Source organism: Ictalurus punctatus, chromosome 10, assembly GCF_001660625.3.
Source record: "Ictalurus punctatus breed USDA103 chromosome 10, Coco_2.0, whole genome shotgun sequence".
In the NCBI taxonomy this organism is placed as follows: Eukaryota; Metazoa; Chordata; class Actinopteri; order Siluriformes; family Ictaluridae; genus Ictalurus; species Ictalurus punctatus.
In genome coordinates this window covers 15,006,625-15,031,243 of record NC_030425.2, presented here as the reverse complement: position 1 = coordinate 15,031,243, position 24,619 = coordinate 15,006,625, and the positions used below count along the sequence as shown (strand labels likewise).

At 38.7% G+C, this 24,619-nt stretch overlaps 2 protein-coding genes across 4 annotated transcripts in view; one reads left to right on the top strand and one right to left on the bottom strand.

Moving 5' to 3' along the window:
* The first annotated feature begins 1,578 nt into the window (after nucleotides 1-1,578).
* Nucleotides 1,579-20,058, top strand: LOC108271150 (cortexin-1). Of its 3 annotated transcripts, none has more exons than XM_017478486.3 (3): nucleotides 1,579-1,676; nucleotides 9,437-9,595; nucleotides 14,815-20,058. In XM_017478486.3, exon 3 carries the CDS (start codon nucleotides 15,462-15,464, stop codon nucleotides 15,822-15,824), a length of 363 nt encoding a protein of 120 aa, XP_017333975.1. In that variant the 5' UTR covers nucleotides 1,579-1,676; nucleotides 9,437-9,595; nucleotides 14,815-15,461; the 3' UTR covers nucleotides 15,825-20,058. The 3 variants fall into 3 exon arrangements, with proteins under 3 accessions (XP_017333975.1, XP_017333974.1, XP_017333976.1); XM_017478485.3 differs by having other exon boundaries at nucleotides 1,579-1,680; XM_017478487.3 differs by having other exon boundaries at nucleotides 1,579-1,712.
* A 691-nt stretch (nucleotides 20,059-20,749) lies between these two features.
* Nucleotides 20,750-24,619, bottom strand: part of fbn2b (fibrillin 2b) — an 83,905-nt gene continuing 80,035 nt past the window's right edge. The window contains exons 64-65 of the mRNA XM_017478483.3: nucleotides 23,599-23,755; nucleotides 20,750-23,061 (exon numbers count right to left, since the gene is read on the bottom strand). Of these exons, the coding sequence (XP_017333972.1) occupies nucleotides 22,687-23,061; nucleotides 23,599-23,755 (532 nt within the window). The 3' untranslated portion in view covers nucleotides 20,750-22,686. The remainder of the gene's footprint in view (nucleotides 23,062-23,598; nucleotides 23,756-24,619) is intronic.

Below are 24,619 nucleotides of genomic sequence, written 5' to 3'. Positions count from 1 at the left end.
TTAACTGTATTTATTAATCCAGCTAGACAGAGAATACAGCTGGCTTGAAAGAAGAGTAAATGAGGGCATCTGGAACAACTATCTCTGAATAAATAGAGAGGTCCGCAACATCACCTACACCTACCTGTACACTGTCATCCTAGCAAGTTTACTGCAGGGGTTTCAGGCCAATTCACATCTTCACACCAATCCTGGTCGCAAATGTCATCATGCCACAGGTGTGAATCACACACAACAGGAATAGCAGGAATCCCCCACCACCCCACCTCATTCATTAGATATGATGCTGCCTCTTACAAAATGAGTCCAATGTTTAATAACCTCCAGCCATTCCAGTCAACAAGACTATGAGATATTTGTTGTCATGGTTACACTCCTCTATGGTTAGGCTATATAATATTCAGGACATTGATTCAATTTTTACTGTTTATTTTTGAGAATACCTCATGCCAGATAATCAGAAATGAATATTTTCCATGCACATGTATAATAGTTTGTATTGGCAAGTATTTACCTTCAAATACCCAACTGTTTACAATTTTTATTATTATTATTTTAAACATTTATTATTTACAAATGATAAAGTAGTAAGAGTAGTAGTAATAATAAACTTTTGTACTTTTGAACATGCACAATAAACTAGTATATTACACTTTTTTAGATTATTGCTATTAACTGTTATTGTCATGTTGTTATTATTTTTTAAATATTACTGTCCTTCAATATATATCATCCTGCTGTCACTCATTTGTATTTTTGCACATGGACAATCCAGTACGTCTGTTTTGCATATTTTCTTATGGTTAATGCGCTACATGATTTCATGTTGATCCTACTGCTATTCAATTTGTATTTACATGGAGACTACTACTGTAATATTTACATTTTATCTGTAATACTTTAATTTCTTATCTTAGCTAAAAAAATTTTTTTTAAATAAATAGATACAAAGAAATTAAAGTCATCTCTTTATTCATCTTTGAACACATTCCTATCATGTCATAACACATTCATTGTTATAATTATTGTTGACAATGCATTTATCTTTATTATGCATCATGGATTGTTAACAACATGCCTTTTCATAAATAATCATAATTATGTGTATAATGTCTTATGAATGCATTATAACATGTTATGAATGTATTCAGAAGTCATTATACCTATGGGCTTAATAGTAAGCGTTCCCATTAGTTAGTGTAGCAACAAGAAATAGATGCAATAAAATAACATAAGGCAATGCAAACACTGAGCTCGTAATAATAAAAAATTGTTTTTAGTATTAGATACAGATGAGATCTACTCTGTTTGTATGCTTGACGCACTTGGTGTAAATCTACCCTTTAAAGTGCAGTAGCATATCCTATAGAATAACTGCAAAAATGTCAGATAATGAGGAGTCAAATATTATAATAAGGAGTCAGATGTTACAATACCCACAGCCCCAACAACCAGAAATGCACTAATGCCCACTTTAAGTTATGTAGGCTGAGGACTCTCTGGATTTGTTCCTGGTTAAGAATCGATTCGGTGATTGAATCATTCCAATGAGTTGTTCATAAACAAACGAATCGCTCACGAATCGCTTGTCAGTATCCGTTGCTCGATGGTGTTGTTCGAGTTCGTTTTAGCGGAGGTGCAAAGCAGCTGAAGTTTCACTTCACTCCACGTCTGATGTTGGTAATATATTCGTCTTTCTTGGCATAGCAGGGGTAAAATATCTTTGATATGTTTCGTCTCCGTTTTTATTTGCACGCATTGCTGTCTGAGTTGCTGTTTAATGTTGTAACGGTACATGCTTTGGATTGCAGTGAGCTTCAGAAACTTCCATCGGGTTTATTTGCCAGGGTGATGAAAAATTTCATAGATAATATGCGGGGGGAAAAGCTGACATTTTAAGTAATTTTATTCCCAGACCTCATTATTTATTACTTGAATATTGTAGTAATGCTGTGTCATATATATATATATATATATATATATATATATATATATATATATATATATATATATATATATATATATATAAAAGTGCAGAATAGCAATCACATTATATTCTATTCTACATTATGTTGAAGAATGTATCTCCTATATACATGAGAAGGTGGTGTATACTTGTATATTTCCAGCACTGTTTGTTTACATATAGTGAGATAAGGTGCACACTGTCATTCACTATCAGCAAAAAGGCACTACTCTTAATGGTAAAATAACATATACAGCATTATGTGTTTATTCTAACATTGTTTGGTGTGAAACACTGACTTTAACATCATTATTCAAATAAAAATATTAACAATTAATATTTGGTAAATCTAGAAGACTCTAGCCAGGTTGGAGACACTTGTTAGATCTTGGTCTACTTCACCATTCACAATATTTTAAGCTCCTTTAGATTTTTAAGTTTGCGCATGCAGACATCCCGTCTCGAGTCGGACTACGGGTGCAAATCCGGGCAGTGAGATTGATTTTGTGTTCCTGTAAACTGTAAAAAAAAATTCTCTTTTGATTTGAATGTTTGTACTCATTAAGTTGTTGATAGATCCATCTACAGCCAAGACATGTTTGCTGAATTTCAGTGCTGCATTTTCTGTGAGGTTCTTAGGAAGGGCACCTTTCAATGCTTCCAAAGAGCTTGTTGTTATGGAGATGGGTTCTAGTAGTTGAATTGGTATTTATTTTTGTACTTGACTTGTGTAACTCCACAACAGTCTGTCTCTTTATTGTTGGGAGTCTTTGGTGTTCCTCCTGGTGACAGATGATAAAGTGATTATTGATTATTGGTTGGTTAAAGCCAACAACAACACAAGAGACTCTGGTTATCAAAATACCCCCCCCCCCCCCCAATCCTTTTATTTCAAAGGTATTTGGGTGTCTCAATAATTTTGCCACATTGGTTTATGCTAGAAACAAGTCTCATCTTTAAAATATCATGAGAATGATTTTTTTTTGTTAGAGGAAAGGTGATTCATTTCACAAATTGTTTGAGTTGAAAATTTGAATCATTCTCTGAAGGGAATGATTTCTAAATATAAGTGTAGCATCTGGCTTACTCTCCATCTGTGTTAATATCTACACTGCACATGTTTCCTGGTCTTCCTATGAAGAAGGTACATTTAACCCTGGGTACAGATAAATATCAGTAAATGTTTTGAACAGAGCTTGGCATGGTGTTGGATCAAAGATAAGGGTTCAATTTCTTTCCAAGTTCCCTCTTGAAATATTCATTGGGCTATAATTTGGAGCCATTTGATAATTGACACCATGTCTGGGTTTTTTATTATCCTCAAAGTCAAGGGTGCTGATTTACAGGCTGGACCAGTGGCTGTTAACTTGTTTGGATTGGAATCTAGCATTCTGGAGTCAAATCCTGCTCAGACTGTTAAAGGGGCGAATATGGAATACTCTTTTTGTTTAGTGTGCTTTTTCTAAGGAGTTGAATCCTGGATGCTGTTCTGAACATCCCTTCATATCTGCTTTCTTTTATTTTTAATCCAAGCTTTCTTTTTCTGGTTTACGAGCTGGAGCTTTTCATGCACGTGCCTCTTGCTCTGCATCAGCATTTTCATTTTCTCCTGCACAGATTTAATTACTGTATTTCATTCTGTTTCTGCTGACAGAAGTTCAAATTTAAATCCTTTTTTATAATGTTGCTCACAGCAAAGATGGCGTGACCTTTTTGCTGTCCCTCCCCATTGTCCCTTACTGTTCTTTTGACATTTGCTGAGTTTTGATGTGATGCCCACAACGACAGACCTCTGGAAGGGTCTGACATGTCTGTGGGCGGATAGTCCCCGGCTGCATGTCCCCACAGCAGGTCACCATGCAGTGGTGGAAGTGCTGTCCTCTGTACTTAGACTTTAGAAAGTGCTGACTTGTTTTTTATAACAGGGTGTGTGCAGTGAGACAGAGGAAGCTGAGCATCAGTTCAGTTTGTGCCAGTCCTATAACTGTGCCATTTCTCCACTGAGGACCTGTGCTGCTATATACACTCCCCCCGTCAGTCACTCACTGCCATCTGTGCTGTCCGTTTCAGCTTAATATTTCATGCTGTGATTTGGGCTGGGAATTAAAGATGCGGCAGGTGGGTTTGACAGTGTGCTGGCATATTCCCTCTGACTGAGCTCCAGGTAGAAAGTGTGCACTCAACCAGTCAGTTTGAAAAAACCTGTAACATGTAACACACATTTTAAATTTGCTACTTATTCACACATTCAGTTTATACTTTATACTCCCTGCCCTTTACATGTCAACATTTTATGTGCAGCTTTATTTCAGTCGCTCCCCTCATCTCTCTGAAGCTATCCACTTTGGCCGTAAGACACTTTTGTCAATACATTGTAATGATACATTTTGGCATTTCTCAATTATAAGGGAATTTTGAATTTCTTCACAGGGCCTAACATTAGGAGGCAAACCCTCCTTCACTTTGGGACTGACAGGCACAGAAGCCATGTCTCCTTCAACATGACCGACAGGAAGAGAAGCCATGCCTCCTTCACATTGACTGACAGTTACAGAGGCCATGCCTCCATTATTAGGAATGACATTTGCAGAGGCCCCACCTACTGCACTGGGACAGGCACACAGCAGCAATACTTCCTTCATTAAGACAGATAGGCACAGAAGCTCTACCTATTTTATTAGAACTGACAGGCATAGAGGCCACTGATCTGAGATTAGAGCAAAAGGCTTTTACCAACCCACAGTAGCACTGAAACATTTTGTTCTGTGACATTTTTTTCCAGATCTACAATTGTGATTAATAACAAAAAATAGGTTCTGCTCTCTGCAGTTAATTTTCTCTTATTGGAATGCCTCGTTGGCCTGCGGTGGGATGGGAGGCAGCTGTGTTTGACAGAAATCCCATAAGCAGCAAGGGGTCTTTTGTGGATAGCCACTGGGTTCCTCCATTACAACGGATAGTGGTGGCACACACTCAGAGCAGAAAATTACTCTGTCATTTTCCACCACTGCCAGCTGGGCCGTGCCCAGAAAGCCACTGTTAGATTTTTCTTTATTAGTCTTGCTACTGCTTAGAACAAGATTTTTAAAGTGATTACTTCAAAGTTGGCCAGTGATAGATGTGACTGTACATTTATTTGGAGAGGAAGGTGCAGGGAGTTCAGCAGTCTGAGGAGAACCATCATTTCCAGAGACACAGCGAGGCTCAGTGAAGGGGTGGCACAAGAATTCTCCAGGCGGCCCTTAATTTGAATTTTGCCATAATATTAAACATGGCGCAGTAGGCTATTCATTTCCCCATTTCCTGAGGTTGAGCACAAACTGAAACAATAGAATAAAAATAAATAAAAAATTTTCCCCTTTTTTCTCCTAGCACTTTTGGGCACCTATCTTTTTTTCTGTCCAGTTTAAAAAATTTTTAAAAAAATTCATCAGCAGATATCTTTCATAGATGACAGAACACAACACTGCTATTACATGAGACATATCAATCACTTATTGGAAAAATCTTGTTTTTTAATTAAGCTTTTGTCCTAATAAAGCCACAGTCATCTGTGGCTGGGAGTCCAATAGTGCAAAACTGTCTGTGTTCTCTGGGTGGGAAAGTTGGCATATTCTCTCTTCCCTGTCAATCACAGTGAAATAGATCATTGTGGGCATCTGTGAGGCATTTGAAGCTGTCATTTAAAATTGTGGGATGTTAATTCAGGCTCAAATCTACATTTTTTCACCTTGGATATTAACATAATTTTAATAAATCAAAATGAAATGTTATATGTTTGACCCATAGCTAGCTAGCTAGATTAAGTGTTAACTGGTCCTACATCTTAGTCAGGAACGCCTTCATAGGGCCCTTGGTTAAGAAAGCGCACATGACATGATTAAGAGTGGACCCATGGTTCATTCAGGGTTGGGCCTGGGGTTCAGAGTGGGCCCATCTCACCTCTACTACAGGTTCAATCCATCGCAGTGCACAATCACACACTACAGACACTTTAGAGATGCCAATCAGCCTACAACACATGTCTTTGGACCTGGGAGGAAACTGAAGTACTAGAGGAAACCCCCGAAGCACAAGGAGAACATGAAAATTACAGGCACACAGGGCCAAGCCTGGAATCGAACCCCCAACCCTGGAGGTGCGAGGTAACAGTGCTAACCACTAAGCCACTGTGACCCCACTGCTTATAATCTTTAGCATTCATTTTTCTCTTGTTCTCTTCCAAACATTTTGTAGTCAGTTTCACAAACTTTAAGAGGTAGTGACACATGATTATAGAGCACCAACTGTAGTTGATCAATGAAAGCAGGAGCTACCTTAGTAACAGTAGCTAGGATGTAGACTATGTGGATGCTGGATAGGGTACAAATTCAAGAAGATTAGATGCATGTAATTTGGGATGTGTCTGAGTTCAAGGTGTCCTTGTTTTAAAGCCGGATCTTGTTACTGGGGAACAAACTGTTCTGTACTGATCAATGAATTGAGACACACAAGAGCCCAGAACCACCATCAGATCAGAACCTGCATGATTGTCCTTGTTTTAAAGCCGGATCTTGTTACTGGGGAACAAACTGTTCTGTACTGATCAATGAATTGAGACACACAAGAGCCCAGAACCACCATCAGATCAGAACCTGCATGATTGATGGCATAAATAGCTCCTCTGGATTTCACCACACACGCACACACGTACGCACACACACACACACACACACAGTTTCTATTGTAGCACGGTGTGTCTTTGGTAAATGTTTCTTCTTGCCATTTTCTCCCAAACCCATTTTATCTTTATAAACGGACAGTTGGAAGGAGTTCAGCTAATTTTCCATCAAAGTGCAGGCCATCAGCATCAGCTGACTGATATTGGTGGTGGGAGTGGGGGTGGGGGCGGAACAGAGTGGATAGATGCATGACATTCATCATTAGATCATGGCCTCTAATTCATTTTGCAGAAGGACCACAGACAGGTCACAAATAATGATAAATCCTGGCTTTCACCCCACAGTGCCACCGCATGAGGAATGGCTGCTGTTGAGATCAGACGCTGTGGGGGACGTAATGATGGGACACAGGGGGACACTCTGACTCTAAGCTCCCGAGGACAGCATAGTACACCGGTGGACACCCGGGTGCTTTAATGGAATGCCATTTATGTCCCCGTTTGCCCTTGTTTGTTTTATCTGTCAGCAGTGAAAGAAAACCCTGAGGGTTTTAGCTATGAGACAGACGTGTTATTGAGGATCATTACCATCCCTGCTGGGAAAGAGAGAGGGTATGATTCCAGAAAATAAATTAAAAAGAGAAGCACTATTAGAAATGAGGCAAGAGAGAAGAAAGAAAATTAAGAAAGTGAATGCAAGAGATGAAGAAAGAATTGTAAAACAATGGGAGAAATGAAATGACAGGGGAAAAAATTGATTATGGGTGACCAAAAGAAAGGAGTGAAAGGCAAGAATAAAAGATAAACAATGATAACAGAGTGAGAAAGACTGAATGAAGAGGAGAGATTAACGGTGACAACTACAGAGAGAATGGAGAGCAAAGATAAAAAGATAAAATAGTGAAAAAAGTGAAATGAAAAAAAAAATTAATGAAATGAGCAAAAGAAATGGTAAAAGAAAACAAGAATGTAAAAGGAAAGAATGAAGGACAGAAGTTAGAGAATGGATGTTAAAAAGATACATGAAACATGAAAATGAGGGCTAAACTGAATTCTGGAAGACAAAAAAGGGAATAACAGAGGGGATGAAGAAACAGTGAATGAAAATGAGAGAGAAAAGGAAAGAATGAAAGTAAGCCTGAGAAAGAAAGACTGAAATATAAAAAAGAGAATGACTGCAGTTAACAAAAAAGAGAAAGAAATGGAAAGAATGAAAGAAGTTCCCAACAGGAAAAAAATAAATAATGGAAAAAAAAAAAAGAAATGGAAGGGAGAATGGATGAGAAAAAGAGAATGATAAATGTTGCATAAGTTAAATAAAGATACATTTTATTTAAATGAGAAAATGATAAAGGAATTATTGGCATATAATTTTGCTTATTTGAAGCATTTATTTATTTATTTATAAAGGAGAGTAAGGGAATGAATTGAAGATATAAGAAAACATAAAGGAGAAAAAGAGTGAAAAAGTAAGAAAGGGGATAATCAAGGAGTGAAAGAAGAATGACAACAAGAATGAAGGGTTGAGACTCAGTGGTCTGCCTACACGTGAAGGACGGGTCATGTGTTTGAGGATTTAGTGTTCACATACTTAATCAAGATGAAGATCAATTTCATATCTCAAAACTTGTAATGTGAACTTAACACATGAACTTACTAGTGACCCTCGACAAGCTTTCTTTGTATTTGAACTTTCCAGAAGTCAGCTGCCTTTGTACTGCCTTATTCTCTCCCTAGATCTCTACCAAGTGAACCTGACAACTCAATTATGTGAGGATTTCTTTTGTGAACATATTTGGAGTCAGATTACTATCAGGAGTTTGGCAGGATGACCAGGATGATCATCGAACCATTGAGGCATGTGTTTACCAACATATTGATGTGCTAAAAGATGTTGAAAGAGTATCTGTGGACATAGAATGAGCAGCTTGCTTCAATAGCATATGTAATAATAGAAACCTAGATTGGCTGAGCATCACTTTCACTTACTACTACAACAAATACTTAGTGGTTAGCACGTTTGCCTCGCACCCTCGGGCTTGGTGGTTCAATTCCTGCTTCTGCCCCATGTGCATGGAGTTTGCATGCACTCCATGTGCTTCAGGGGTTTCCTCACCCAGTCCAAAGACATGCGATTTAGACTGAATGGCATCTCTAAATTGTCAGTAGTGCCCGTAATGTGTGATTGTCACCCCATCCAACCCCGACCGTGCGGTGTCCCCCACCCTGTGCTGTGCGTCTCCTAGGCTCCAGGCTCACAGTGATACTGTGTAGGATAAGCGGTACAGAACTGGCACCAAATACTGTACATCCATTCTCACAAAGCAGCTTTACAGAAATCAGGAGGTAGGTTTAGATCAATAATGAGCAAGCCATAGGTGTTAATGGCAAGGAAAAACTCCCTGAGGAAGAAATCTTGAGAGGGAACCCCATGGCTCAGATAGTGTATATTCTAGAACACACAAGATACTCTCTTCTTTTTCTACTGAGTTTGATCTCAGATCATCAAACCATTTTCATCCCCATCAAACCATTCAGTGAGCCTTTGTGCCCTGTGGATGGGAGCAGAGTCATCCTGGAAGAGATCAGTCAGAAGAAATTCCTATTGATTTGCAGTGAAGGTTCCTTAAAGTGGAGCCAAGCTGTGCCAACAAAAATAAATAAATAAATAAATGGTGCATAACAGAGCATTTGAGTGTTTATATGCTATAAGTGTGGGAGAGATGACAGTATGTGGCTGTATTTTTATGCTGTCTGACTTGGAAGCAGGTATCTTCTAACCTCAGCATGTCCTCTCTCTTCTCCTGTAGGCTCTGATGTAAAGGTTTAGGGGCTCATGCTGCGCCGCCATCTGCTTTGCTTTCTGGACAGACGGGCACTGCCCGACCCCGGAGTCAGAGCCTGGCACTGCCCCTTTCATCTGAAGCTTCTCCCTCTGCACTACCTGGAGGACACAGAACGCTTATGAGGTGATACACATGAGATTTTTACCTTTAAAGTCCGTGTTATGAGTGCAGATCATGTCGTAGGGTTTGTAACACTGAACTAATGTAAGTGGTAAAGGATATGAAGAAATGATTTGGCTGCTAGCTCATAGCTTAGAAATGATGGGGGGCAGTATGATCAAAAACCAGTTCACACAGAGTGTTAAGGATGTCAATAAGCACTGTCAAATATCACACAACACATTTTATTCATAGTGCTCTAGCCAGGACCACAATTTTAGTGTGGTCCACAATGCAGAAATTTTGTTCTTATATTAAAATTCTGTATGTGTACTACATCAATTGCTCATTTTTAATCTCTGTTGCTTTATCCTATATTATTGAATTTCTTGGTTTACAAGAACTTACCTATTGATTTCAGCCTCCAAAAAAACTAATTTCACAATATCCTAGAATGATTTATTTAATATTTCCTAAAAATGCCCCCGTGAATTGACGTCATATTAAAGGCGCATAAAGTATAAGAGGTTTCTTGGCAAGCATATTCTGTTTATTTTGAAGACTTATTGAAACTTAACCTTTTTTCAGCCTCAAAATATGAGACACTATTTCTGACAGCATGTTCTTTATTTTTCCTCGCATTTTTCAGTGAATGATCAGTGAACTGATTTCATATTAAAGAACAATAGAGCAGAGTAGGGTTCTTAGCATTGCTAAATTGTCTATTTTATCTAGTTATTATAAATTATAGATCTGAGCTGTTCATTGTTTTGTATATTGTACACAGTTTACATAAAAAATGGATAATGCAAAATGAACAATCTATTCTCAGAAAAAGATGCTGCGTACAGTAATGAATAAGACAGCGTGCATGTAAACTTTTCTAGTGTTTACATCTTAAAACAGAAAACAGGTGCATGGCAGCTTTACCCCCACAGCAGCTGTTGGTAATCGTAAAACCATGTATATACAAGCAAACAAACAAAACCTTCAGAAATTACTGAGGTCCGGACCTCACTGTCCTCATAGCTAGTTATGGCCATGCTTGAGGCATCGGTGCATAACAATTTAAACTTCATTCAGTTAACCATTCAATGATTGGTTATTTATTTATTTGTTATTACCCAGGTACCTTACTTTGCTAACATGACCAGCCTTACTGCACACTTATACATATACAACAAAAGTAGCTACTGCATATCAGGGTTTTAATTATTGGATTTAATCTGAATTGGGAAGCACTGATATTGTTTTAGTGGACAGAATCAGATTCTTGTGTAACATTCAAAGTCTTTGCATTCACTTGTGCTTATTTACACTTTGCTCTCTGATGTCGGCTCTCGGAAATCACTGTGTCTTCAAGAACAGTTAGTTGAGCTGGGTTTAGTAATAAAGTAATTTGATTAAGTGCGTGTGTGGATGTGTGCATGTGTGTGTGTGTGTGTGGGGGGGGGGGGGGGGGGGGTATTGTGTTTGAAAGCACTTGGACCACAGAACTACAGGCCAATAATAATACTACCAGTGTCCTTGTGTTCACAGTGTTGTACATCAATATGTGATCGATGATTTATTTTTAACAGCCAATAATTCTGCGCAACAATACTTGAAGCTTTTTTTAATGAGATATATTGTACAGTCAGCGCCAGAACTATTGGAACCCATAGTTAAGATGGGTAGCCTTCCCTAGGGAAAGCTTCCCTTGCTTTATGTCGCTTTATGTATTCTAACACAGTGTTCAAGCCAGAGCTAACAGAAGAATGGAAAGGAGCTCTACTGTACAATTAAAAAGACGCTTCTTATTATTCCTGAGTAGCTGTTTGAATCCTCTTCACAGCAGTGTGTTAATATTACTGAAACACAGCCCTGATGAATGGACATGGCATTTACACTATTAATGACTCAGTGTGCCTTTTGTTATTACAGTTACAGTTACATTTAGCACTTTTCTAGACACTCAAAGCTCTTTACATAGTATGGGGTTGGTGAGTGGCTGGGCTGGATCTCCTCAACCACCATCATAGTGTAGCATCCACCTGGATGATGCGACAACAGCCATAGTATGCCAGAACGACCACCACACACCAGCTATTGGTGGAGAGGAGAGAGTTATGAAGCAAATTCAGAGATGGAGATTATTAGAGGTCCATGATAGATAAGGGCCAATGGGGGAATTTCGCCAGGACACCGGGGTATACCCCTGCTCTTTTACGATAAGTGTCGTTGAATTTTTAATGACCACGAAGAGTCAGGACCTCGGTTTAACATCTCATCTGAAAGACGGTGCTGTTTTTACAGTATAGTGTCCCCGTCACTATACTGGGGCATTAGGCCCCACACAGACCACATGGTGAGCCCCCCTGCTGGCCTCCCTAATACCATTTCCAGTAGCCTTAGTTTTCCCCAGGAGGTCTACCATCCAGGTACTGGCCAGGCTCAACCCTGCTTAAGCCTAGTTCACACTACATGATTCTAACCCGATTTGCAACTAGCCAAGCTCGCCTGCAAAAACCCTTTGATTGGAGGCAAATTGGTGAGCAATCGGCGCTTGCCAAATGGCAGTTGATAGTTATGTGTGAACAAGTCAAGGATGCATCAGAGAGGCTTTCATCACTGATGCCAGACAGATATTTGGCATGCTAAATATCTGGAGCTGTCAGTCGACTCAACATCCTTTGGTGTGAAAAGTGTCATCAAGGCCATCTTCAAATAAACAACTCCTGTTTCGCGTGTGGTTTTTGCATCATATATCTGTGTCACTTCTCGCTTGTGATTTCATGACAAAATGTAGTTTGGACAGCAGATAGAGTCATCGGGTGACAGAGTCATTGTTAGATCGTGTAGTTTGTGACCCCCTGTCGCCGAGCAATCACGTAATGTGAACACCACAAAGGCTTCATGACTCCCAATTACAAGACAGTCGTGTAGTCTGAACAACACAGCGATCTGCCGACATTGAAAGTCGTGTAGTGTGAAATAGCCATTAGCTTCAGTGGGAAACCAGGTAAGAACTGCAGGGAGATATGGCTCTGGCATGCTGACTGCGAATGCTGCTATAACGAGGTAATCACTGACTGATCATGCTGTCAGTGTGTCAAAGTAATACCTTAAGCACTACTAAGACTTGATGTCATTTTAATACCTGCCCAAATTTCCAGCAGTGTTACAAATGTGCTGGATGAAGGTTATTCCATTAATGGACATCTGGTTTGGCTGCTGTTTGTACATATACTATATATTAACCTTGGTTCTGAATGAAGCATGGGGTGATTTCTCAGACCAGTGGTTTTACAACCTGACCTGTTAAAATTCCACTGGCCCACCAGCAAAATATTGTAGTTTTGCTGTGTGTACATAGGTACTCATAGGTTTCAAGATCAATAGGTTTCAACTCATAGGTTTCATAGGTTTCAATCACAACATACAAACAAACATTTACAAAACAGACACAACTCACCTATGAAGCCTCATAGTAGTCCACTGATCCATAACATCCCAACAAAAACAGTCTTGTTACACTGGCAAAGGTCCATCCAATTATGTAAAAATATTTAGTCCAAAACACATTATTACGTCATTAAACACCCACGGACCATTGCTGCATCATTTCAAATTAACGGCAGATATGCCCAATCTTTCAGGTACATTAAGAGGTTAAAATCTCAGTCACATCAGAACTTTGTAGGGCAATGATGGATCAGCAGTTAAGGCTTTAAAGGAACACTCTACCCTGAAACACATTAAATATGTTTGTGATGTGTTTAGTTATTCTGGTCCTAATTTGTTGGTTCCTGCTGTATTGTTATTAATCCTGGGAGAAATTAGCAATTGTGTGCTGCGCTGATATCACAGGCATACATTGTTATTGGTAGCACAGTTACAGTGGTGTTTAATAGAACAAAAATTAAACAACCTCAAACTTAAAGGATAATGGTTAGCTTTTTCATATAGCATATTCATGAGAAATCCATCATAGAAGTGGTGGAGACATTTCTGACACACTGGACACAGAAAGTCCCAGAATGCAAAGCAGTTATACAAGTTATGGCAGAGACTTGGCTCAGCTAGTCAGTGATCTACGAAATGATGAGTATAATGCTGTTGATGTGGTATTATCATTAAAGTTGAAGCATTTTTTAGGTAGGGAATTGAAGCAAGGGCTATATCATGCAGCACTATCAGCAGGTAGTTGAATAGCAATGCGGGTAATGTAGAAAACTGTTAACCAAGGTGAAAATTGAGAAACATGTTGATGAAAGAAGCCAAAAGTCGATCGCATGTTAATTATAAATGTTGATATGCAAATCTTTCAGGGTGGATATTTCTGATTGTTTAGCTACTGTTCGAAAGATTGTGAGTTCAAATCCCAGCACCACCAAAGTGCCACTTTTGGGTCCTTGAAGATCAAAAGTTCAGTTGTATCCTGATTGCACTGGAACTGTAAGTGACAGCCAAATGATTAAATCCAACCATCCATTTTCTATACCGCTTATCCTTCAGGGTCATGGGGAACCTGAAGCCTATCCCAGGGAACATTGGGCACAAGGCAGGGTGCCAATCCATCGCATATACATTCATAAAATCACATAAACATTCATACATTCATTCATACACTACAGACACTTTGGACATGCCAGTTAGCCTACCATGCATGTCTTTGGACTGAGGGAGGAAACCAGAGTACCCAGAGGAAACCGCAGTAGCACAAGGAGAACATGAAAGCTCTGCACACACAGGGACATGGCAGGAATCGAACCCCCATCCCTGGCGTGTGAGGCGAACGTGCTAACCACTAATGTGCCCAAATGAATATGCAGATTTGTGTCTCTCTACTACAAATGATAACCTACCTTATTTAGTAAGTGATACAAAGGTAAACAGTAGTTATATCATCTCACCAACCCTCTTTATTGTTTACCATGCACCAGTTTTGAAAATGAATACATTGTTGGGTTGGGAAGCGTTATATAAAGTCTCATGCGAAGCTATAATTAGTGTATCATCCACTTTGGATCTTCTGCTACCCATTCAAAGGACAATAATTCCAAAGCAGTTGCGCAAAGTTGAACTTGATGTAAAGATTTGCTCACTAAATCTATTCACTTCAGAATTCTGTATGAGCCTAGCAAATGGTTGAAATAGCACTTTTTCTGATAAAGAGCTAGTGTGAGTGGAACGCTATTTAAATTATTATAATTTTTTTTTATCTCTTAGCTTTGTCAAATGCAGGTTTTGTGTGTTTACAGGTGTGGACCAAGGAGATAAGGAGGACAACTAGAGACATTCATATGTGCAATGGATTTCTAAAACTTGGACTGGAGAGCCGCAGACTTCCTCAACTCTGTCTCCCCGGCCTTCTATAAGTGACTCTATAATAGATTCTGAACCCTACAAAACCACCGTCTATCTGTCACTAGCTTCCTCGAGTGTTAACATTATTAGATTGTTTGTGTAGCGCTATCAGCAGCTTGTGTATCCCATTTCATCTCCTCCCTCCAGTGTCCAGACACCTTATTTAGCAACTACTATTATTATTCTATACACATCCATCCGCTGTCTCACTGATCTGATTAGTCTCAGGTCTGCAGGTTTAGACACGCTGAGAACAGGAAACGAGGATGCGTGTCATCAAACCATTTACAGTTCAGCTGTGCTAACCTCTGAAAAGCAGGGTCCAGTGTATATAACACCTGGACACCCAAGTCCCATCTGGATCCATTTAGCCGGTGTGAGTGAGTGTGTGCATCAGCTTTCTGTCCCTTGCCATGTCATGTTGACTTCCCTCGTGCCACGTCTGATGCTGAGAAAACCAGACGTGCTGGGTCTGAAATAAGCAGACTTGTCATTTTGTTCTCCTTGAGGGCCAACTGAGAATCGGAGAGCTCCCACTTGTATGAGACTGTACAACTCGCAGAAGTTCTCTCCCTTTCTGTCCAATCTGGCTGAGCTGCCCTTACTCCCGAGTGTCCAGACAGTGTGCAGGTTCTGCGGGCGAGGCGTGTGGAGGATGAGCGATGTTCCCCCACTGGAGTACGAGTCGCTCTCCCCTGTGCTCCCCAGCAGGCCGCCGCTGGCTGCAGACGCTGAGCAGAGAACGGCTCTAGCTTTTGTGGGCCTGCTCATGCTCTTCCTGCTCTTCCTGCTTGTGCGCTGCTTCCGCATCCTGCTTGATCCTTACAGCCGTATGCCAGCTTCGTCCTGGACTGACCACAAAGAGGGCCTGGAGAGAGGCCAGTTCGACTACGCGCTGGTGTAAAACACAGCCCAGCGATGGTGGACGAGCCGAGAGCCTCTGCCTTCGCTCTCTCTGTGGTCAGCCCTTGACGACTTCCCACCTTCCTGTGAATCTCCTTTCACTGCATCCATAGCATAGTGATTGCTCAGGGCTACAAGGTTCCCCTTAGAGCAGTGCTGCCTGAACCATGATCCACTTTTCCCTTGGCCCGTAAAATCTACAGCGCTTTCAGACACAAAATTCAGTCAATTCAGAGTCCAGTACTATGAACTACTACTGTTCCATCAGTTATGAAAAACTAATACAGTTTTGTAAAATTATATTTTTCAGATTCACAAGTCCAGAATAATGTGTTTTTATTGAGTCAATATCAGGTATTGGCATAACACTGTGTGTTAGGCGTATATATGGCGTAACATTTTATAATAATTTTTTTTTAAATTAAGTTTTATTTAAAAAATTTTATGTTAATTAAATAAAAACAGAATGCAATGATTTGCAAATCTCATAAACCCATGTTATTCACAATAGAACATAGAAAACATATCAAATGTTTAAAATGAGTAAATGTACTAATTAAAGAAAAAAATTACGTGAAAAAAATTTAATTTGATGACTGCAACATGTCCCAAAAAAGTTGGGATGGGGCAACAAAAGGCTGTAAAATTAAGTGTTACTAAAAAGAAACAGTTGGCGGTTAATTGGCAACAGGTCAATAACATGATTGGGTATAAAAACAGTATCTTAGAAAGGAAGAGTCTTTCAGAAGTAAAGATGGGCAGAGGTTCACCAATCTGCGAAAAACTGCGTCTACAATTTGTGGAACAATTTCAGGATAATTACGAAGACTATGAATAGGTCATCATCTACAGGACATAATATCATCACAAGATTCTAGAATTTAGAGAAATCTCTGTGCGCAAGGGACACAGGTGAAAATCAGTATTGCATGCCTGTGATTTTCGGGCCCTCAGGTGGCACTGCATTAAAAACAGGCATGATTCTGTAATGGAAATCCCTGCATGAGCTCAGAAACACCTCCAGAACTCATTGTTTGTGAACACAGTCCACTGTGCCATCCACAAATGCTGGTTAAAACTCTCATGCAACGAAGAAGCCATATGTGAACATGATCCAGAAATGCCGCCGTCTTCTCTGGGTCAAAGCTCATTTAAAATGGACTGAGGCAAAGGGGAAATCTGTTCTGTGGTTAGACGAATCGAAATTTTAAATTCTTTTTGGAAAACATGGACGCCACATCCTCTAAACTAAAGAGGACAGGGACCATCTGGCTTTTTATCAGCACTCAGTTCAAAAGCTGCATCTCTGATGGTATGGGGGTGAATTAGTGCCTATGGAATGGGCAGCTTGCACATCTGGAAAGGCACCAATGCTGAAAGGTATATACAGCTTTTAGAGCAACATACAGTATGCGTCCATCCAGATTCTATCCCATATTTACTTCTGAGAGACTCTGCATCTCTAAGATACTCTTTTTATACCCAATCATGATACTGACCTGTTGCCAATTAAACTAATTAGTTGCATAATTTTCTAGTAACACTTACTTTTCCAACCTTTCGTTGCCCTGTTCCAACTTTTTTGAGACGTGTTACAGCCATCAAATTCAAAATTACCTTATTTTTTGCTTAACATGGTACATTTCCTAAGTTTAAACATTTATAAAATAAACAGTTTTCTATGTTCTATTGTGAATAACATATTTGTTTATGGAATTTGGAAATCATTGCATTCTTTTTTTTTATTTACATTTATTCATTTATTTACATTTTACACAGCATCCCAACTTATTTGGAACTGGGGTTGTGGGCATATATATATATATATATATATATATATATATATATATATATATATATATATAGTTGTGTAAGCAAAGTGCTTCTGAGGATGTAGCAGGTGAAATCATAGTTAGACCCATTTTATTTCATTCAGACAAAAATGGATTTGTCTCACTTTAAATTAATAAATATGGATGCAGCCATCTGATACTTGCCATCCGTATTTGACCAATAATGGCTTGAAATGCTGGCTGTTTATCAGATCGTATTTGACGTTAATTTTTTAATATGCTATCAACTAGTCAGGATAATGATCTCCATCTCAGGGCCATCATTAGTTTAAAGACAATAACATCAGGCATTCTCACAGTAATGTCTTGTGAACATGTTCTGCAATTATTAAAGTGAATAGTTTATAAATTAAAGAAAGTATTGGATCCATATCAGCCCATAATACAGCTCTGATATCTGTGTCATATCAGATTTGAAAGAGAAAAAAAAGGCGTCTCCAAATGTCAAATGTGTAAAGTATTAGTTTTTGATAAATGAGGAACTGTTCTTGGTAGTGGACTCATAGAAAGTATTAATTAGATGTATTTTATTCCATTCTGTCATCATTCAGATCATAATGTTTGGGAACCCACTGTCCGAGTATGCAGGCTGTCATTTTCCACAGCAGGGCTGCCATACTGGATTGACTATTTCCAGGTTAATCAGCTAAACCCTGCCTCATTCACTACAGAGCCACCCCCTTTAACTGAATGAAAGGTTATTGATTTTATTTATTTATTTATTTATAATTTTTTTATTTTATTTTTTATTTTTCACAGATAATCAACAGACAGATAATATTGCCTAGCTGAAAAGGGAATAAAAGTGAATGCACTTCCTACTAAATGAGAGCTAGTAGAAAAAGACAGGCTTTGCTAATCTGGTAATCAAAGCTACAGCTACGTTTGCATCTCATTTAAAAATCTAATTAGCTAGCTAATGTGCTAGCTCATCACTGGATCTCTAATATGACTTGTCCAGTTCAATCTACTGATTTGTTGATGACATTTTTTTCTTATTTGTTATTATCTTTATATACTTAGCTCAGTAACAGCTAGCAAATAAGAGAAGTACCTTTTTGCTCCACTAATATAAAATACAATGTGATTGCTGCTTAAGGCTACTTTCTAGTCCAGTGCATTACCAAACTGCTGTAACAGAGACTAGATAAACATATTTACAACTGTATTTACATCACGTTTGGATATAATTGATTGTCATACACCAAATATGTAAACACTGTTCACCTGCTATGTGGAAGTACCCTCAGACTGCTGCCTTCGACCACCCGTAATTAGCACAGTTCTTTTTCCCTGATGGTGTGTTATTTCCTTGGTGTTTACATGAGCAGAATCCCCTTTAAGATGTCAGAAATGTGATATTGCTGCCGTGTATTTCAGTGTATTTGTATCATTTACAAGCCATATCTCTATCTATCTATCTATCTGTCTATCTATCTATCTATCTATCTATCTATATTTATGCCTTGGACAGTGTTATATGTGTGGTCATTAGCATTAGCTCTATCTCCCGAGCTCTGTGACTGTGTAGTTACTGTGTGAGTTTTAGAACTACTGAAAGTGCTTTATTTTTGTATTCAGACTCAGATTTGGAGTCTCCTTTTGCTAATACTGTACTGTATGTATTCAGTTTAAGATTTCTAGCTCAGTGTCTCCTCAAAGGTTCAAGAAAAAAAAAAACCCATAACAATGTGTTGCTTTGGTGTGTTTTTGATATTTGTATTGTAAGCAGATTGGATATTTTCCTAAGTCCTTTGTTTTTGCTAAGCTGGGGCAATTGTGTTAAATAAAGAGGGGTTTTATTCACTTTATGCGTCAGAAATCTTCAGGAATAAAATAAAAATTACAACAGACACGTTCTACATTATCAATAAGCCACTTTACAACACCTGCACCAGCTGAAATAAGCTGTGACATGTTTGGTGTTTCAGGTTTGCTTTTTAAGTTTAGCACTGGAGCTCCAGTTAACAAGTAAGTGAGGCTTACAGCTCCCAGTGTTGTATGACTCAAGTCATTACACGCTTACCTCAAACTGTGCTGAAATGTTCAGTCTATCAAAGACATTTCCTGATCTTGCACTGTATGGCACACTGTTATCTATTAAACTCACCAAAAATACATTATAGAGCTAAAACAGTCATAGTGCCATCTTGAAGCTGAATCACTTTCTTTCTCAGAAACTTTTGTGTCATCAGACCCAAAGTTCAAAGGAAGAATTGTACGTTAGAAGTAATTCTGATTATAACAGGGTTTTAAGGTGCATACTGGTTATTTAATCAAAGAATAAATCACAATGGAGTTTGCTGTCATGCGATGCAGCTTGACTTGAAGTACTGTCCCATCCAGAAGTTGATTCTTTTCCAATAACAACATAGAACCTACATTTCCTGGGCATGAGTAATACCGCATATGCTATTGGCACACTGCGGTTTAGCACCTGTGTGAGGAACAGCACATACATCTCTTTTCCAGGTCTGTTAATGACTTTAAATTCCATACTTTCCCAGCTATTCTAGACATAATGAGGCTTCCATGTTCAAGGAACTGACACACACACACCAAAGTATTTAAAAACATAACCCATGTTGCTTTATTGCCATTTTTTGTGTTTTACAGATTGTTAAAAAAAAAAAAAAAAAAAAAAAAACATGATATGACCAATGTAACTGATCAAAAGTTTCTATGTCCAAAGTGTGGTGGATGCTCAGATACAGCCTCATTCCTATATGGTCACAAAAATACTGCAGTGTGTGTGTGTGTGTGTGTGTGTGTGTGTGTGTGTGTGTGTGTGTGTGTGTGTGTGTGAAACAGTGTTACAGCTGTCATGCCAAACCATCATGAGCACCACAGATGAAATTTTTTCAGTTCTGAGAACGAGACAATAACTGAGATATTTCAAGTTTGCTTATGATGTTGAAATACAGTACACACACGCACATTCGTTCTTTTACATGTAGTGGCAAATAAAATTATGATTAAAAACATTAAAAAAAAAAAAAAAAAAGAGAGATACAAAAAGTATACAAAGTTCCCAAGTTAGACAAATGGTTATGCATAAATATAGCTCAGGCTGTTTTTAAATTTTTTTTTTTTTTTTTTTTTTTTTTTTTTTTACAGTGCAGTAACCTTGATGTTTAGGATTGAAGATGTAATGATTTTAGCACCAGAGAGAAAGGACCAGACACTGCAGTCAGGCTGCACCAGATACAGTGCGATAACTCTGAATGTGCAGGTCCTTGATACAGCCACTTCACATTAACACCATGCTGGCATTATTTCAGTGAGTGTCACATAGAGGACGGCGCCATGTAAACAATTATGGGTGTCACTCGGTGTCTGGCAGCAGTCAAGCACGCATTTATTAATTACAGAAACAAAGTCAACAGCACTTTTAGGTCTATTGCGTGTTCTGTTTGGTTTGTCAGCCTTGATGCTCTTAAAAAAAGATTGACATTGAAAAAAAACAATCTACATTTCACTTTAAAATATACAATTTAATTTTCGAAAAAGCGAGTTTGATAATTGGTTTTCAGCATTGAGACAATACAAAAAAAAAAAAACAGACAAAACCTCTGATAAAAAGATCATGATTGCAATCTGTAAATTGAGACTGCATTTCTGTAGCACTGGTGGAGTCATTTAGCACCTTTATATTCCTTGAGAGCAAACAAAAGTATGGGAGGGAATAAATGTTGTGGTTAAATGTGTTATGTGGTCTGGAGTGTGTCAGAAAAATCTGCTACTGTACCGCTGTAGAATTTAAGGTTTAACGGCAGAACAGCTTTGTTAGCTTGTGTGTAGCCGTGTTGCATGTCGAAATCCCTGGTTTAATAAAAAGCAGGTTTGATGCATAACAGTGACTCCTTTAAAAGGAGCGGTTTGTAATTTTTTGCGACTTTTTAACTTGTGAGGTCCATTTCAATGACAGTGAAATCATTGAGAAGTCTATACCTGAATTCTGATCCGCTCTGATGAAACTATGATTTCCTTGTAAGTTGCAATTAAGGAAAGTGGCTTTTGGCTTGTTTCCGGGCTGGAAAAATGTAGACAATGGCCTAGAGTAAAGCCTGACAACAGAATGATTACATGGCACTATTGTGAATCACAGTTTTTCTAAGGTACCTTTAAAATTATATGACTGTCATAAATTACAAACTGCACCTTTACGAACTGTATGGTTGAGGTATTACGACATGGCAGCAGATGCAACATTCTCCTGAAACGTCCAGACCTGGGACCGGAAACCACTTGTTTGAGAGGTAAAAGCAGTATGTGACACCATTAAGATGTGGCCAATTTTACTCCTCAAGCTCTACCTTTAGATAGATTTCAGTTCTGGCCTTGATCCAACACTGGCTCTAGATGTGTAGCTGCTGGATTAGGTTCAGAATTAAATACTAGAGTTAGGAAGACCTAGAGGAGCAGGCTTGGCCAGCTTTGACGTGATTGACTTTCATTTTGACCTGAAATATGGTTGTTGTTGCAGTCCTTCGTGACAAAAAAAGAAACAAATAAGAAACAGTACAATTCTTTATGAATGACTCAATACTGAATGGAATATCCTTTGACCCCAGTGTTCACTGAGATTACAGAACGGTCAGTGGTTGTTCTGGCCATACGTTCAATACATTACATAATATTATGAGACACAATTTAACTGTATGTGCATTTACAGGCTGATATAGTCGCTACATTAAGATCTAAGAGGAATACTGGATTGTCTTGGATTATAGGGAAAAGATTTGGGCATCAGCTTAAGTCCTTTTTTTGGTCATTTTGACAGTTTCATCTGTCACTAATGGCTTAAATGCCCTTATGGCTAATTAAGCTTTCTGATTGTCTTCATGCTTGTCCTGGCTTGACTGTTATGCTTTGGTCTAAGGGGAAGGCTGAATAAGTAAAAAAAAAATAAAAAAAAATAAAAGGGGGGGGGGGGGGGGGATGAAGACAGTTCTTCAGCATAATAAAGCTCTATAGTGTAGGGACTGGGGTCAAAGGTCAGGAGAGCACTCAGTGCAGGTAAATGTGCAGCTTGATGCGCAGTGCGTCTCCAATCTCCCCCAGCAGGTAGTCAGTGTCGTGCTGGTCCTCCAGCTGGCGGAGTTGGCGTGGGCCATACAGGGGCAGGGAGGCGATCTCCAGGCGGTAAGAGCCGGCCGGGGGAGTCTTACGGCCCAAGCGCAGAATTGTCTTACCGTCACGCCGCTCCAGCAGCCGGAAGTGCTCAGCCTGGTTGCCATGAGTGATGACGTAGCGAATGTGGTGCTCCAGAGGCTCCAGGGCTGGAAGCAGCTCCAGCAGTGGTTCTCTATTCTGCAGTGAGGCCAGAGACAGGTTCATGGGGATGGAGCTCTGAGTGTCTACGCTGGCCATGCTCACGGACTCCTGCAACAGAGGAATGAGATTAAAGGGGGTTAAAGAATGAGCATCAATGCACAGACATCTCTAGAGCCACTGTAATATAAACAATGGATGGATGGAAGGAAGGAAGGACAGAAGGGGAAAAAATACAGAAAAAAGAGATGTAGGAGGAAAATATGTAAGAAATAATGGATAAAGGAAAATGAAAAATGAAAGAAAGAATGAAAAACAAGATCAAAAAGAAAATGAAAGAAGACAGAGAAAAAAAGGCAAGATATTATAGGCAAGGATTAAAAAAAAGGCAGCTAAAGATAGAAAGGATTAAAGAATGAAAGAACAAAAGAAAGAAGAAACCAAAAGAAGGTTAAATAGATGAAAGCAAGGAGGAAATAAAGCAACACATAAGAAAAGGATAAAATAAATAATAATAATAATTGTTATTATTATTGTTGTTGTTGTTGTTGTTGTTGTTATCTTGTAAGCCCAGTCATAAAGAAACAAACTGAATACAAGTGGAATCAGATGCTGAAGCCAATAAGAGATAAAAGGGGCATAACGAACCTTCAGCTCATTGTCTGCAGCGCTGCGTCTGTGACGGCCGCCATTCTCCCTGTTACCATTAATCTTGCACTCGTAACAGGCTTCAGGTGAGAGAGCGCTGTCCTCGACTTCCTCTGAACCAAACTGACCCTGGAAGCCCGCTCCTGTGATACAGTGTCTACAGACACACACACACATACATACACACACACACACACACACACACACACACACACACACACACGTATCACAATATTTAGGTTTACTCACAAACCTCCAGCAGAACAGTGTTGCATGTTTTAAAAAAATTGCACATATACACACACACCAATCAGCCATAGCATTAAAACCACTGAGAGGTGGCGTGAATAACATTGATTATCTTATTACTATGGCACCTGTCAAGCGGTTTTAGATATTAGGTAGCAAGTGAACAGTCAGTTCTCAAAGTTGATGTGTTGAAAGCAGGAAAAATTGGCAAGCGTAAGGATCTGAGCAACTTTGACAAGAGCTAAATTGTGATGGATAAACGGTATATCACAATTTATATGTGTTTACATTTATACAAGATTTAACAATGGAGAAGAAATATGTAAAAGTAGAAAAAAATAATATATATATATATATATATATATATATATATATATATATATATATATATATACACACACACACACACACATACATGTAAAGGAAAATTATATATAAAATATTTATATAAAAATATGTCAAATTGTTAACATTAAATACATTTTAACAACAAAACCCTTTTTTGGGTTTTTTGGATTTTTTAAAACCCTCAAAAGATATCACAATATCCAAGTTATCTCAGAAAAGCAGATTGTGACATCATTTATCATGATAATGATATTATATCGACATACTTCCCTTTATTAATGTACACCTTTCTTATTTGTTTTATTTTTATCATATTTATATTCTGTTTGTGGCAGTATTGCATTATAGGCTCATTAATATGCAAATTCCTTAAAGTACTGAATCTTTTAAGTTATTAAAGTTAATGTTCAGGTGAATTTGAGTT